Raw genomic sequence first — 15,441 nt, 5'->3', positions numbered from 1 at the left:
AGTGGTACGTCTGTCTTTGTTTGGCCGTAGGGGCATTAAGTGTCGAGGGTACGGCGTTGCTTGTATCCCTTTCCTCTTCCTCCCTACGGTTCCGTTCTTCGTACCTTTGCAGTACTTGTTGCCAACGGAGTTCCCGTGCAGTTTCCTCCCTTCGATCTTGGAGTGCAATCAGATTTCTGGCGAGCAACCTTGAAATGCTCACGAGCAAATCAAAGATGGGAGTGTTGACGGTGAGTTCACCACGTACCATGCCTTCAAAGATAGCTCTCTCTTGAGCCTTCCTCTGCATGTACTGCATGACCAACACGTCCCACAACTCTACCAAGTTTGTCATCAACTGATCCTCTCGTGCCTCTTCCTCGGTACTTTCTTCGTGTGTGTCACTGTCTACGACAGTTAATTGTTGGTTGAATGGTCAGCCCATTAATTCCTTCCGCCTGCAGCCATGGTTATCTCCAAGTTCATACAGGCAATAGCGCCAAAATGTTTAGTCCCTACGGTGAGGTTGGTAAACTCACGGGTAAACAGAGATATTCCACACGTACCAACAACTCATATAACAAGAACATTCATGTATATTAAAGCATAGATAACAATTACAGAACAGCTATGGCAGAATGATGATATCTTTATTGGATTCCAAATATGCCAGTACAATGCTAATTTGTCGAGGTTCCAACCATACATTATATAGAACCGACAGTTGGCCAAGTTGCCAACCGTCACTAACTACCAACTACCCCACGAGAACCTCTCAGCAACTCATACATAACAAAACATAAAACACCCCAACCAACTATAAACTAAATGTGTTATTGACCCCTAACACAGTTTTGCCTTTCAAAAATCAAAATAGTTACTCTTTATATTGGTGTGCACTGTCAGTGGGAATCAATCCTTATGAGAAGTCAGCCTAACTATGTCTTACGAGCTGTTCAACTAATAGTGGGATTTTGTACTTAGAATAAAAATGTCATTTCCTTCACAGGGTGTAACCTTGACCTCCTACCTTGACTGATTTCCAACAAAAAAATTATTTTGGTAGGGTGATCCCCCTCAATTGGGTGAGCATTCAACATTGTGTTTGCATTTCAACTTTGATATTCACCTTATTTCTAATTACTCTTTGTTTCGCCTTGGTGAATTTGCTTGAAGGTCATATCTGCTGATCTACAAAGATGCATAGAAAAATAATAAAACACGATATGGACCAACAAGACAAAACATTGAAATATGATCGCTTGAATTGACATAAAAGACAAGGTTTTAGCTTTGAAACTTGACACAATACAAAAAATTCATGAGTACAACATTTAGCTCTCATTTATTTTCAGCCTTTTTCTTAGATTATATAAATGACAAATCTAATGTGGCAGTTCACTTTATGCCCATGGATTGTTTAGCCACCACCTCAGCCATTGGCATTCCCTTAACAACTTTTCCAAATACTGATAGTTGTTTAATGTGGAGGGTAAAGTGTAGATCGAACATGTAGGTGTGGATTCCCATGCTTGTCTACAAGGGCATGTGGAGGCTAAATAATTACCAAGTGTTTTTATGTTATCCAAGCTGCAAACTTGCAAGTGTTATGCAATAGAGCAAATAGATGTTCAATATGGCGGAAATTCAGCTGCAAGAATCACAAGCATGCATTTGGAAGGTGTGAGTCTAACTCTAAGTTGCTTGAGAGCTGCAAACATGCCTTCGAGAGGTGAAAACCTGATCTTAAGTTACTTGATAGGAGTGTACATGTCTTAAGGAGACATGACTCTAACTCAAAGTTATTAGAATAATATCTTTATTATTTATTATTAATGGTCAATAATGTAACATATTGTGCATATTAGTTAGTTTCTAATTTTCTTCAGTTTACAATTGTTTCGTAATAGAAACATCGTCTTTGTAATTCTTTAAATGATCATTTCATCATTTCATTTTTTAATTCAATTCAGTTTTTTACCAAAACATGGTATTAGAGCTAGAAGGAAAATTCTTTTTCTAATTTCGAAAGAAATTTTTTAGGTTTTTGAAAAAGGATTTCCAGCATCAGACTTTCGCGTTTTTTCTCTATTCTTTGTGATTTCCTCTGCATGCGACAACCTTCCTTCTATTTTCTTCTGCAACCCACGCCTTTTCGTGCTCGCGCGAACACCTGCAATCTTCTCTGTGACAGATTTGTGTTCGCATCAGGACGTATTTTGTTTTCACGACGACGACGACAACAAATTTTGGTCTCTACGATCTATGCGAAGGATTTTTGTGTGCATTTTCGTATTTTAATGTGATTTAAAATCGCGGGGTCTTCTGGTCTATGTGAGTTTTTTTTCTTCTGCGGCCTCTACGACTTCCACGACCCATCTTTTCTCCGCGATTTTTCACGGCTTCTAGTTTCAATTTCAGGGCATTTGTTTCTACCAAGAGTTTTTTGGACCTTCAATGCAAACTATTATTTCCATGACTTTCTACCAAAATCGTCTTTGCATTTCGACCTAGGGTTTTATTTCTGCGACTAGGGTTTTGCTAAAAGTCCTCTACTTTTTTGTCGGAATAAATTTTAACTTGTAGATTCTTTATGGGTTTTTTCCAAAGTTTTTTGGGTCTTCGTCAAATTTTTCTAGCTCTGACAAAATCTATATCTTGGGATTTGTGTCAGTCGTACTTCGTTTAGTCTCGAAGTTTATATCTGAATTTGCCTCAGTTTTTGCATTGGGATCCATGCCTCGAGTTTCGTTCCCATCAAAATCATTTTTTGTCTCTTCAGTGATTCTAGTTTTCCATGCCTCAAAAAGCGTACAAGATGGCATCGTTAACCAACATAATGTTGGAAGGTAGTCAATGATTTAACGACAAAAATTACCACATGGAAGCAACGGATGATGACAATCTTTGAATATCGTCGCCTAGATGATCTCGTTATGGGTAAAGAGACTCGTCCTACCACAGCTAGACAAGATCAGGATAATTTTGATGAGCGCAACCAAGAAGCGGTCATGCTTATCAAACTTTTCGTTATTGATGATCAGCTACCTCAAGTGCCATCCGGCAAGACAGCCGCAGAGATTTGGACTATTTTCAAGGATCTCCATGAGACATCAAACAAGAGACGTGCGTTCTTTCTGAAGAACCAACTATTTTCTATCATGATGGATGAACGTATGTCCTTACAGGAGCATATGACGAAGATTAAGGACATTCAAGATCAGTAGGACGCAATTGGTCAGAAAATGGAGCAAGAGGATATGTTAGTCATCACCCTGAAGAGTCTACCTAAATCCTATGAGCACTTCATAGAAACGCTCAACATTACTTCAACAAATGTTGACTTGAAGTTTCCAGATTTGTGCACCAAACTTCTGCAGCAAGATCATTGGATACAACAGTTTGGTAGCAGTGCCACTTCATCCTCCTCAGAACAAGCCTTCGCAACCAAATCCTTTCACAAGGATAAAGGCAAATCTCAATCCTCTCAACAGAAAGGCCCCTGTCAATCTCAGGATAGCTCGAAGAAGAAGAAAGTCCAATGTAACTACTGCCACAAATATGGTCACTTGATAAAAGACTGTTGGAATCGTTTGGATTCCAAACAATGGAAGCAGGGAGAGTCTCAGCCTAAGGCCATTGTCGCAGAGCACTCAGAGCAGAAAGAAACTGCATTTTATGCTTTCATGGCGAAAAGACCTGCAAATCATGTGAAGTCTTTTGCTTGGTACATAGACTCTGGTGCATCTCGATACTTCACTCATTGGTGTCATTCATTCGCAAACTTCTCACCTTTCACTGATTCAGTCATTTTTGGAGGAGGTGAAGAGTATACTGTTGTCAGTGTTTGGTTGTAATGTCCCTACTTCGAAATATAATTTAATAATAATAATAATAAAATTAAAATACAAAAGAATAAAAATAAAAAAATTAAATTAAAATATAAAAAAAATATATAATCAAAGATAATTAATTAAATTAAATTAAATTAATGAATGGTCAAAAGACATAGAAGGAAAAGTTGCGACTCCCTCAACAATGAGATATAAAAGGGAGAAGAGAACTTCATTTGAGGGGGGGATAATTTGGAAATCAGAAGTGCACATCTGATTTAAATAAGAAGTTCACATCTGATTATGAAAGGTTGTGTCCGTTTCAAAGGGCAGAAATAATGAAGAGTTGCACTCTTTCAAAAGGTGCTAATGGTGAAAGGGTGTCTCTTGCCAAAGGGCATGCATGATGAACAAGTGTGACCACTCCCTCACATTGAGAGATATAAAAGAAAGGAATAAAAGCATCCAGTAACAGCACCATCAAGCAGATCAGATCAGAACTGTTATTATTGAGTTATAGGCAGTAACATCCTTGTTCTCGGTGGTATGCATGGGGATGTGTTTAATAACTATGCTTAATATATGAAGCCCGATAATGTTCTTATGCAAAACTAATAGTAACATTAATATGGACTGCAATATGTATGACAGTCATACTTAATTTCATATATATTCATAATACATAAGAAATTAGTATACTTATAGTCTAAATCATGTTATTACTGTCAGCATTTAAGAAGATGGGAATGAGATGTTCCAAAGAGGGGCAATCTAAATCCAAGCAATAGGTTAAGTCCCTAGATAGGATGGGGATCAGCGACCCATAAGCCTTGAGGGTATAGACCCAAGATAGGCAAGGACTTGGATCTGTAAACTTTGAGGGACCCTATTGTATTTGGTCTCTAAGCGCTTTGGTAACATGCATAGACCCTTCTCCCTTAAAACTAAAGTAGTAGTAGGGTATGATCTCTATATTAATAAATATGAATAATGAAATTAATCACCTTATAAGGAAAATAAATAAGCACTTGTTAATAACTAATTGAAAAATATTAATCAATTTTAGTATATTGAAATAGATTAGATAGGGGACATTACATGGGTGAAAATTTTGTACACCTGGGAAATGTACAAAATTATGGTTTCAGCCACAATGTGTGAGTATAAAACTCTCCCAATTTAGGGAAGGCTCCCCCTATCTAAAAATTAAACTAATCTAATATGGGTGATACAACAATCTTTCTTCTTCTTTCAAGAAAAACTATATTCTTTTCTCTTCACAGAAAAGTAATAGCAATTTTTAATGAATAATACCAACACTTATAAAGTAAAATGAGAGAGAGGAAATGAAGTTTTCTGAAAACACAAAGACTTCCGTCACTTCCTCTGGGACGGGAAAACAATATCAAACGCAAAGTTTTGAATATCTGAAATCCTATCTACCTTTTTATGATAATAAGAACAAGTGCAAGGTACAGCAGCACAAAGTTCGAAGTATATTGCCGCTTCTGACACAAAACAACAAGAATTAGTGTGAACTCAAAGTCTCACAACTATTTCTTAATACAAATCAATTTCTACTCTAATTTCTTTCATAAACAAGTGTAGACACAAAGTTTTACAGCCTCCCTTGATAAGAACTTTACTTTAATCTATATTAACCTCCAATATTTGCAACACAAAGTCTGCAAAACAAATTTGATTAAGCTCTCAAGAATCACATGCAAGAAGTGCAATAATGAACACAAAACTCAAGAGATTCAGCACAAAATCTAAATCCTTGAATGATTTTCTTCTATTCCTTTCAACTTCAACTTACAAGTAAACTTGTCAAAAAGAAAACTACAATTCTGGAATTAAAACTAAGTGTCAAAGACACTTATGCAGCATGCTTGGCCATGTATTCTTCAAATTTCTGAATAATTCCTCGCAGCTCACCAGGATTTGGCTCATGGGTATTCTTAGCAACAATAAGCGTTTTGATAACAACATCACAGCAACTAAGAATCGTAAGTCTATGCTTCTCCAGAATAGCTTGAATTTCTTGCAAAAAGGTTTGGTATCTCACCAAAGCCTGAATTGATGCAACTGAAAACTGTTCATCTTTCCATTCCTGATGAATATTTCTTCTCAAATCCGAGAGGACTTCTTCTTCTGACAACAACTCCTCATCTTGACTTACGATCTTACAAGAGATTTTCTCAAAACGAGAAACCATATCTTGCACCATTTCCATGCGCAATCTCAGTCATCATCAATTTCTTGAATGAGTTCTTTCAGAACAAGGGATTTATTCTCTAAAAGTTCTCCAAATTCTGTATCCATGGTTCTAGTAGGAATGATGTCATTCTCTTATAAAACATCCAGCTTTTCTTGTAGCAACCTATGCCAAACTCCTAAGTTGCCCTCAACTTTTTCCGGATTTTGTTTGAAAGCTTCAGAAGTCTAGTTCAATTTCACCTTGGTCATTTCCAGCTTGACCATTACCTAGAACATCTCCTTTCAGACCTAAGCACATAGATCGGAAATCTGATCTACCCAAGAATCAATTGCTCGCACTTTTCAACAGCTCGTTCAACTTCTCAAACTGATTCTTCTAAGACAAAAAAGTTGAAGGATTGGTTCCTTCCTCGGAAGATTTAGTGATCTTTTGGATCACTGAGATAAGCTGTGAATTTTCCTCTTCCAGCTTGTCTTTCTTTGTCAGGAGTTCATCATACCACTGCACCAATGAAGTCACTCAGTGTTGAGCATCATGCATGACAACTACATGTGTTTGTTTACCAAGTTCCACCCTTGTGATCCTGTAGTCAGAAGCTTGCATCTCTTCATGTGGCTTGTCCACAATTGCTTCAACAATTTTTGCAACTTTCATTCTGTTGCTATCAACTATCACTCTTGAAACTGTCCTAGCTCTTTTAGCAGCCTTGGGTTTAGACTTTTTAAGCTGTTGGAAATCAAAGATATCAGGAGAAATTTCCTACTTCTTTCTCTTAGGAGTGAAGGAGCTTAGCCATGGAGGTAAAGCCATCGAATTTGTCTCAGAAATAGCTGGAGGTGGCGAAGAAACAGGTTTCGTTTGGACTACAGTTGTTATCCTGGGAGAAGTTTATGTCTAAACAGCAATCATTGCCTGCTCAGTAACCAAAGGATGTGATGATTGCATCATGAACTTATCAAAATTGGTAGTAGAAGTATCAATTTCTAATAGCGACAAGAAGGACAAAGAGACATATGTAGGATTTTCCTCAAAAATGTTTGACAAATCCTCATGTGAGTGATCAAGAGATGGCTCTGACGCTGAAATTAGAATGACGCTCTAAGCAAACACACTCAATGGGACAGGAGCAATGTGAATGGTGGAAAAAGAATCCACATCAGTGTCAAGAGGAGACATAGGCACATCCAAAGGAATCTGAGAAGGAACTTCGTGAGGTGACTCTGAAGTTGTGGACTTCGGAGCATCATCTTGTTGTTGTTCTTCCTCTGGATCTTCGAAATCAATAATCTAAATATGAAGCTGAGGTTTCTCTTTTCCTTGAACTGTTACTTCTTCAGGAGGAATTACCATTGCTCTACTGACTCTTAACTTAATTCGTGTAGTATAAGATGACGCACCCTCCTTGTTATCAATTCTGATTTCAGACTTGCATCCAACAGGTCCTGTAGAATCATCATCTTTGCCAATCTTGATCTTGATAAGTCTAACACCATTACTTTTGAGCCAAGCATTGGTGTTAGCCAAAACAAGCTGGAATCTATCCAGAATAGAGGTACATTCTTTTTGTGACCATTGAATTGATGGAAGTGGTGCTTCATCAACTCTTTTTTCAACATACTCGGAATCAAGTATATTCCCATCATCAATCATTCCTTTAGGAATGTTTATCAGGTTCAAGTCAACAATTTGCTCAAGTGTGAGCCTGCAATAGTCCATCCTACGAATCTCCTCTTCTGTGTGAAGATCAACCCAGATGTCCTCCTATGCGATGCACATGTGTGAAAGATCTTTTAATTCTTTCTTTCATACTCCAGTAGTCAAAATTTGCCCTTGCTTTGAACCTTTTGAGCTTGATCTCCTACATCTCAGTCTCCATGGCTTTAGCTTTTGTGGATGTCTTGAGGGAATATCGACCAATCTGTAATGGGTTACTTGTTGATATCCCCATTCCAGCCTTGTGTCGAATAGATTGTTGCGCATGAACTGTCATAATTTGTCTTCCCAACTCCATAAGGATGATCTTATCGGTTGGGTATCTCGGAAGCATATAGGGCTGCCCGCTATAGCATCCAACTCTCATATAGGTAAAAGTTGGGAACTGAAGGAATAAGCAATTGTATTCATTTACTCTCTCCCATGCAGCACCTGACACCCTTCTTCTATTCCTCAGTGTTTTATCAAATAAACACATGTAATGACCATAGAAAGCATCTTGGACTCTCCTGTAATGGAGCCTATTGGGTCTCAAAAGCAACTGATCGTAATATTCCCACACAAGCACAAGCGAGCAATTACCCTTGGTAGAAAGACCAGGAAAATGTCTGAGTGATGTTGCTATACATACCAAGTATGAATTCATGTAGAAGGACAAAGTGGTAGGAACTTTGGCAAGTTGTTCACACAAAGCATCACTAATAATATCACCCCAAAAGATGTGTTGAGATTGTCTGATGAGTACAATGAACTGATAAATCCGTAGTTCAAAGATATTAGAATGCTCTAAACCCATGATCCTGCTTAAAAGAGTAATTGTGTCACTAATCTCTCCTTTGAAGTCACAATGAAACAACTTAGCTCACCGGGTAAGACAAGTTCGTGGTTCATGAATCTATTTGTTAATATGACGCTTGCATTCCTTCTCCCTCTAAGCATAGTATTCTGCTGCACTAACTTTTGAAATTTCTACATAAATAGGAGTTGTAGGTATCTTGAAAATTTTCTCAATAGTTTCAGTGTCTAGGCAGATAACAACCTCTCCATCATTTCAAATGGTTCTGGTCTCCCAGTCAAAATGAGCGGCACAAGCAAGAACAAATTCTGGCTCTAGGGCAGCCACTGAGAAGGAGGCAAGATGAATATGACTGTCCAATAAGCGTTGCATGTTGTGATCCTTAGGTTTTTCAGCCCTTTTAAGGAAATCTGACATATCCACATGTCCAATTTCTGTATCCTTAATCTCATCCAATGAAGAAGAAACTTGACAAGGAGAGATCTCATTCTGATATGTCATATTTTTACTTCATCTTCTTTTGAGAAGATGATACTAGCATATCGGTCATTGAACAAGAATCTGTAATGCTGCGATGAAAATCCAGAAGTGTCAAAGCAACATCACGATCTACTAAAAAAGCCATATTATCTTCTTCAAACGGGAAAAACTCTAACCCTGGCGCTAAAGCTCTTGTAGAAGGAATGATGAATAAACAAGAAGCTTTAAAGGCTCGACTCCTGACCAATTTCAGATATTGAAAGATATATTGCAAGTATGGAAATTGAGAAAAACTCTTGTGAAGACATAACTACAATCAGGTTTTAAAATTCCGATTGCGAGTAGACTCATAATAGGAAAAATGAATGAAAGTGTGACGAATGGATGCAATGGCGAGAATAGGAATTTTGAAATGAGGGAAATGATGGAAAGAATGATTTTGACCAATGATGGCAAACTGTAATGTCCCCTACTGGGTTTAGGCCTATTTTAACCCTAATTAATTCATATCAACATACTTATGACTTAAACCCAATTGATTAGGAGACAAACTATCTTAAACATCGCCTTTCCCAAGATACTGACAGTCCATATTAGAAAACATAACCTTCTATCTAATATGGAATTAATAATTCAATCTGATTTATAATCTTATATTTACTTATTCATTCAAATTACTATTTCTATATATATTTATTATTTATTCAGTCAGTATTAATATATATATATATTTTTTACTAGAGGGCAGCTCTTATAAATTATTATAATAATTACAACCATTATATTATTCCCTATAAGCATATTATTACTTATTTTAAATGTTATTATAATATATGTTTTACTGCAGACAATTCATAAAAATATTGTAATAGTTATAATTTTATTACTATTATTATTATTATTATTTTCTAAATTAATATCATTATTAATTCTGTATAAGAATGCTATTGGCTTATATATTAAGCATACAGATTAAGCACAGCCCACACATACCACTAAGCACACAGATATTACTGTCTGTAACCTACTAATAATAGTTCTGATCCGCTTAATGGTCTGATTATTATTGCAAAGCAATGGTACCGTTTCTGATTGTTGTTTTGAACTGCATACAATAAGGGTGTCGTCTCTGATATATGCCGCTTTGGGATTGTGCACACGGTATTTGGGCCTTCGGCCTTGCTAAGAACTCTTTTGACTGGAATAGAAAACAGTATATAAACCCATTCGATGATCTTTGGCAATGAAATGATTAATGATATATATTCACACATTCCATCGGGTGTGACCATTGGGAGATAAAGACATTTTTATTTGCTAAGGTTATAATCACACTACTTCATCATACTAACCGATGTTCTTATCTTTATGTTGATCTCCTCTTCCCATATGTATCCGGTTGGCTATCTATATAGCTTACGATTAGCCTTCTTGCTAATCGATGTATGCTGGTAATTAATCACTATTGTAACTTCTCATAATTGCTGATCATAATATTATTATACCTAGTATAGTGTAAATTCCTTACAGCTAATATCTTAATAATGCACACCATCGAATCTAAATCTGCACATAAAGATGGAGTGCATATAAAAGTTTGAGGTGGTTATGCAAACTCCACATTCCTACATATGCGTGCATGCTACTAATATACATTAATTCATACAATTGGATGCAGAGAGCTATTGCTTTAAAAGCATGTAATGTCCCTACTAGTTAGAGATCACTGTCCTGCAAAACAGGTTGTTAGAATACAACAAATATATATATATATATATATAGATATAACTAATCTAACTTGCAATTTAACTTCAAAATACTTAATTAACACTAATCACAATTCTTATCTAATAAAAAGGATACGGATGCCATACGGAGATATGTCCTTAGGCGGCTGTGAAGCTTGCCTTCTTGGAACCCATCTTGGTTCCAAGCCATCCAGGAAATCGAAGGTGAATTCGATTCCTGTCTTGGATGTAATTTCTTACACCCAAGCCATCCAGGAAATCAAAGGTTAATTCGATTCCTGTCTTGGATGTAACTACTTACAACCAAGCCATCCAAGAAATCGAAGGTTAATTCGATTCCTGTTTTGGGTGTAATTTCTTACACCCAAGCCATCCAAGGAAGACCATATGTCAATTCCTTGCCTTGGATGATGCATCCCATCATCCAAGTCTACCAGAGGGGACCGGCCAAATCCGTCTCTTCTTGAATGAACTTTGTCAACCAAGCCATACATATATGCATATAGATATTCAGTATATACGACCTACCAGGGATTATCATAATCCCTCCATTAGGCTAAGGGAGTTTCCTCCCTATAGCCTCCATCATATAATCACACCTATAGCCTCCATCATATAATCACATTTATATTACATTTTATAATTTATTACTACTTCCCATTTCATAATCCACATTTACATATTCCTAACTTAGCATGTATTCCATAACATATATTTAGAAAATGTCCATAATCAAATATTCACATTTATTAACGTATATTCCTAGCTATTCATTGATATGTATTCATTAACATATGTTTATACAAATTTATTAACATCTAAAAATCATTCATTAACATATATAATAAACTGTTCATTACTTATATTCATTAACATATGTATTAAAGTATTCATTATTTATATTCATTTACATATGTAATAGCATGTTCATTATTTATATTCATTAACATATGTAATTGTTAAGGCACAAATTTGCACCCTACTAAACTATAAGTTTAGCAATCTGGCCTAACATGGGATTCACTTCTGCATGTGGGCAATGCGCAACTTGAAATGAAACCTCCGGTTCCTAGGCCGGTTCCTATTGGATAATCACCTGATACTCTCTAATATTGGACTAACTTTGCAGGGTAAAGGGTAAGAAATTACAGAAAATGGTACTTAAAACTGAACTAAAATTAACTAGAACCTGGTGATACACCAAAATGTGAGAGATAAATAATAAAAAACTGATCTCAGTCTGCAATATTCTACTTTAATTGATAAACACTTCTTTCCTGTTATACGTTTGCATAAGTATTTCATAATAAGGTCTTGAGACGAACCAATGAGGAAATAATAATGTTTCACTCAAAAATTTTGAACTTTAAAACACATACTATGACCTGCAAACATACATACGTTCCTATATTAAGGTACTGACTGAGACAAGTAAACAAGGAGTAATATAACTCACAAATTTAGCTTCATCAATCATGCTTGTACACAAAAAATTGGAAGGATAACAAGGTTTGATTCCATAGAAAATCGCTCCAAAGATGCTGTTTCATATATCATATCTCCAAATCTGAGTTACAGAATCTGTGCAAAAGAAAATGCTAAGGACAAGAAAAAAGTCTCTCAAAACACTATTCTTGCATAAATCTGAACTCCCTCCAAATGAAGTGTCTTCAGGCATTAAGTACAAAAACCCCCAACTGATTGGGTCGGATGCAAGAAAAGTGCCTCAAAAAGAGGAGTCTAGAAGACACCAAAAAGGGCTATAAACCTGGAAAAGTCTTCCTTAATAAATAACCAACCCAAAAGATCACTAGAAACAGCCTCAAAACACTTAACCAAGTAATAAAAGCTCCCCAAAATAGTGGAAAAGTCCAACTTCGACCCTTTACCTAAAAGTGCTCCAACCTCCCTAGATTCACTCCATTTGGTTTCAAACAACCTCATGTTCCTATAAAAACGTTCTTGTCTCCAAAATTATCTCAACTCCTTTTGAATGTTTCCAAAGTGGTTATGCATGATCCTATATGCTCTCCTTATGTCTCCAATACTGAAAAGACTTCTTCAATGAGAGCGTTATCTCTCCTGAATTAACTCCTCCTTCAAAACTAAGTCAAAAGACTTAGTCTCCTTCTTGCATATGGATATACCTTTTACATTTCGAATAATAATATTCAATTACAATTTATAATTGCATTGTAATTAAATACTTTTTACAAAGAAATACCAGCTTTTTAACCAAGAATGAAAACAAAAATATAATAAAAGTAAAACATATTTGATATATTAATAAACATCTATTTATCAAATATGTTTGATTTTTATTATATTGCATATAATAAAGCCCGGCGGACTTGAGGGAGAATATAAAAAATGATAAAGGATTTTTATAACCCTAAAAGTTTCGCACTCCATCGTATTTCTCATTTTGCAAAATGCGAACAGCAAAGAAGGTTCTGGAGGGTTTGGTGCCGCCATTGACATTCTGATTTTTTCATGAGGGTTTGGTGCCGCCATTGACGAAGGGTGCTGGGCTTTCTGAGTCTTCTCTCTAAATGCAAAATTGTGTTTTCCACAGGTATGAAAATGACTCCACATTTACCAAGAAACTTACTGTGTCCGTTTTTTACATCTTGCATACACTACATTTTGCATACATACTTACCAGGAAAATAACGCGCTGTGTTTGTTTTTTTCACATTTTATCATATTGCACGCACCATATTTTGCACTGGCCTACAACACATTAGCCTTGATGATGAATAGGGGTTTCTTCTCTAGCCTTCCACCGGAAGTATTTTACCAGCGTAAAGAATCCCTCACTCCAGATTCATGCAGCCTTGTGTTGTATGCGCTTTCCAGCTCAGCCCTCCGGAAGCAAGAACTCCTCCTGTGTTCAGTTCTTGAATCAATTGAGAAAGAGTGGGTACACTTGTAGGATCAAAGTTCTCACAATCATCGGGATTTATTGGCACACAGACACAACCAGTTTTTGGATGAATACAAAATGGTGCCTTCAGCAAGTGATTCATATGCTTTGACACCTCCATGTCTAGCCGAGGGTAGGTGTAAGAGAAAACAATTTCGTCAATGCAATGTTGTAATCCTGGTGCCCTATGTTTTCCTGACTCAAGTAGCTGTCTCAATTGTTTCCAGCGACCAATATTATTATCTTCTTTTGAAACAGATGAACGCCTGTTTTCTCCCCATTTCTCTCGAAATTGGGATGCAATTGAATCATCTGGTATCAAATCCAATATCTTCTGATATCTGTCTTCAGATGAAAATAACTTTTGGCTTGGAAGTATTTTCTCTTCAAAATAAATCCTTAAGACATCTGCATAAGCTCTTGTCAAGGAAGGATGCAGCACAGGCCCACTCAGAGAGACCATTTTATTAGTGTTTTCACTCCCCTTGTACACACGAAAATAGGAAGCAATTGCAGCTCTTTGCTCATTGCTAAGCCTTCTTGCTCTTCCATCACAGACCCAGCAATGGACCCCACGGCGACCACTATAAACCCAGAGAATGTGCTCAAAACCAAAATCCTCTCGGAGAGAAGTATCTATGACTTTAATAGCAATAGTCATCAAATGCCAGCAGTCTACGCAAACTTCAGCTCCCGAATAACAATATCGTACATCATCATAGTCAGTCATATCAATATCAAAAACCAGCTCTCTTTCTATAGGACTGAAAACCTTGTCTCCTATTTGAGCATATGCGTGTCTCTTTGCAGGATCAACATTGTACATAGCTCCAATATCTATTTTATGTGGACACTTCTCTCTGATAGAATTCTCCATATCCGCTGCATCTTGAAAAGACTGAAACCGAATATATATATCATGTTCTAGAGTAAAAGAGAACTCCCTTCGACCATAACAAGATGAATCACAGGCTGGATGCTTGCCATCATGTCCACATGACAGCCACTTGAATATTTCAGCATATGGAAACAGTTTTCCTGTTGATGTAAGCTCAAGCACTTTTTCCTCGTAGCTAGTCTCAGTAGTTTCCTTCTCTAGTTCCACTCGATATTTCTTCATCCCCAGGCAACCGATTTGCAACTTCATTTTCTTTCGCTGTCTCCTCCTTATGGTAGTTATTAGACATTTCACTTTTCAAATGTGAATCTCGTACATCTTTTCCTGTTGCCATTTCAATTACAATACAACCCACGCTCCAAATATCAGCAGACGGGCCATGCAAGTGAGTGGATATGACACCAATGCAACCAATAGAATGTAGTTTTTCTATCATGTTTGCAGCAATACATATTCCCTTTTGTATCTTTAGCAGGTATTAAGTTTTGCATTTGTTCCTTCCAAGGAGTGTTGGCCCACACAGCAAGAGCAAAACATTTTCCTTTGAAGGAGATAGACTCATGGTCCTTGGGATAGCATATTTTTCCCTTGGCCCCACTTCCTAGAGGACTAACAACAGCTTTCACTCTTAATATAATTGGAAGAAAATCTTCTTCTACAGCCAAAAACAATGCTTTAGCAGCTCTCTCAACTTCCACAAAGGCTTGCCATTTTGTCTATATTCTGGAATCATCACATTCCATGATACCGCATCTTTTTAAAGGCATTTTATCGAACAGTTCCAGCACAGCTGTAACATGTCCTCCACCGTAGGTGATGTGAGACCAACTAGTGCAGGGTTCTACTA

The 15,441-nt window shown here is 36.8% G+C and overlaps 2 protein-coding genes across 2 annotated transcripts in view; both read right to left on the bottom strand.

Moving 5' to 3' along the window:
- Positions 1-15,441, bottom strand: part of LOC131075816 (probable metal-nicotianamine transporter YSL6) — a 242,704-nt gene that overhangs the window by 136,899 nt on the left and 90,364 nt on the right. The gene's annotated exons all lie outside the window — the stretch shown is intronic.
- LOC131075832 (uncharacterized) lies at positions 13,527-14,816 on the bottom strand. The gene has a single exon (XM_058012741.2). It carries the CDS (start codon positions 14,814-14,816, stop codon positions 13,587-13,589), a length of 1,230 nt encoding a protein of 409 aa, XP_057868724.1. The 3' UTR covers positions 13,527-13,586.

The sequence above is a fragment of the Cryptomeria japonica genome, chromosome 10 (genome assembly GCF_030272615.1).
Source record: "Cryptomeria japonica chromosome 10, Sugi_1.0, whole genome shotgun sequence".
Classification (NCBI taxonomy): Eukaryota; Viridiplantae; Streptophyta; class Pinopsida; order Cupressales; family Cupressaceae; genus Cryptomeria; species Cryptomeria japonica.
This window is presented reverse-complemented; position numbering and strand designations above follow the sequence as displayed.

What these genes read in the sequence shown, in the direction of transcription:
- LOC131075832 (XM_058012741.2), bottom strand. Translation starts at nt 14,816, where the DNA reads ATGAAGAAATATCGAGTGGAACTAGAGAAGGAAACTACTGAGACTAGC.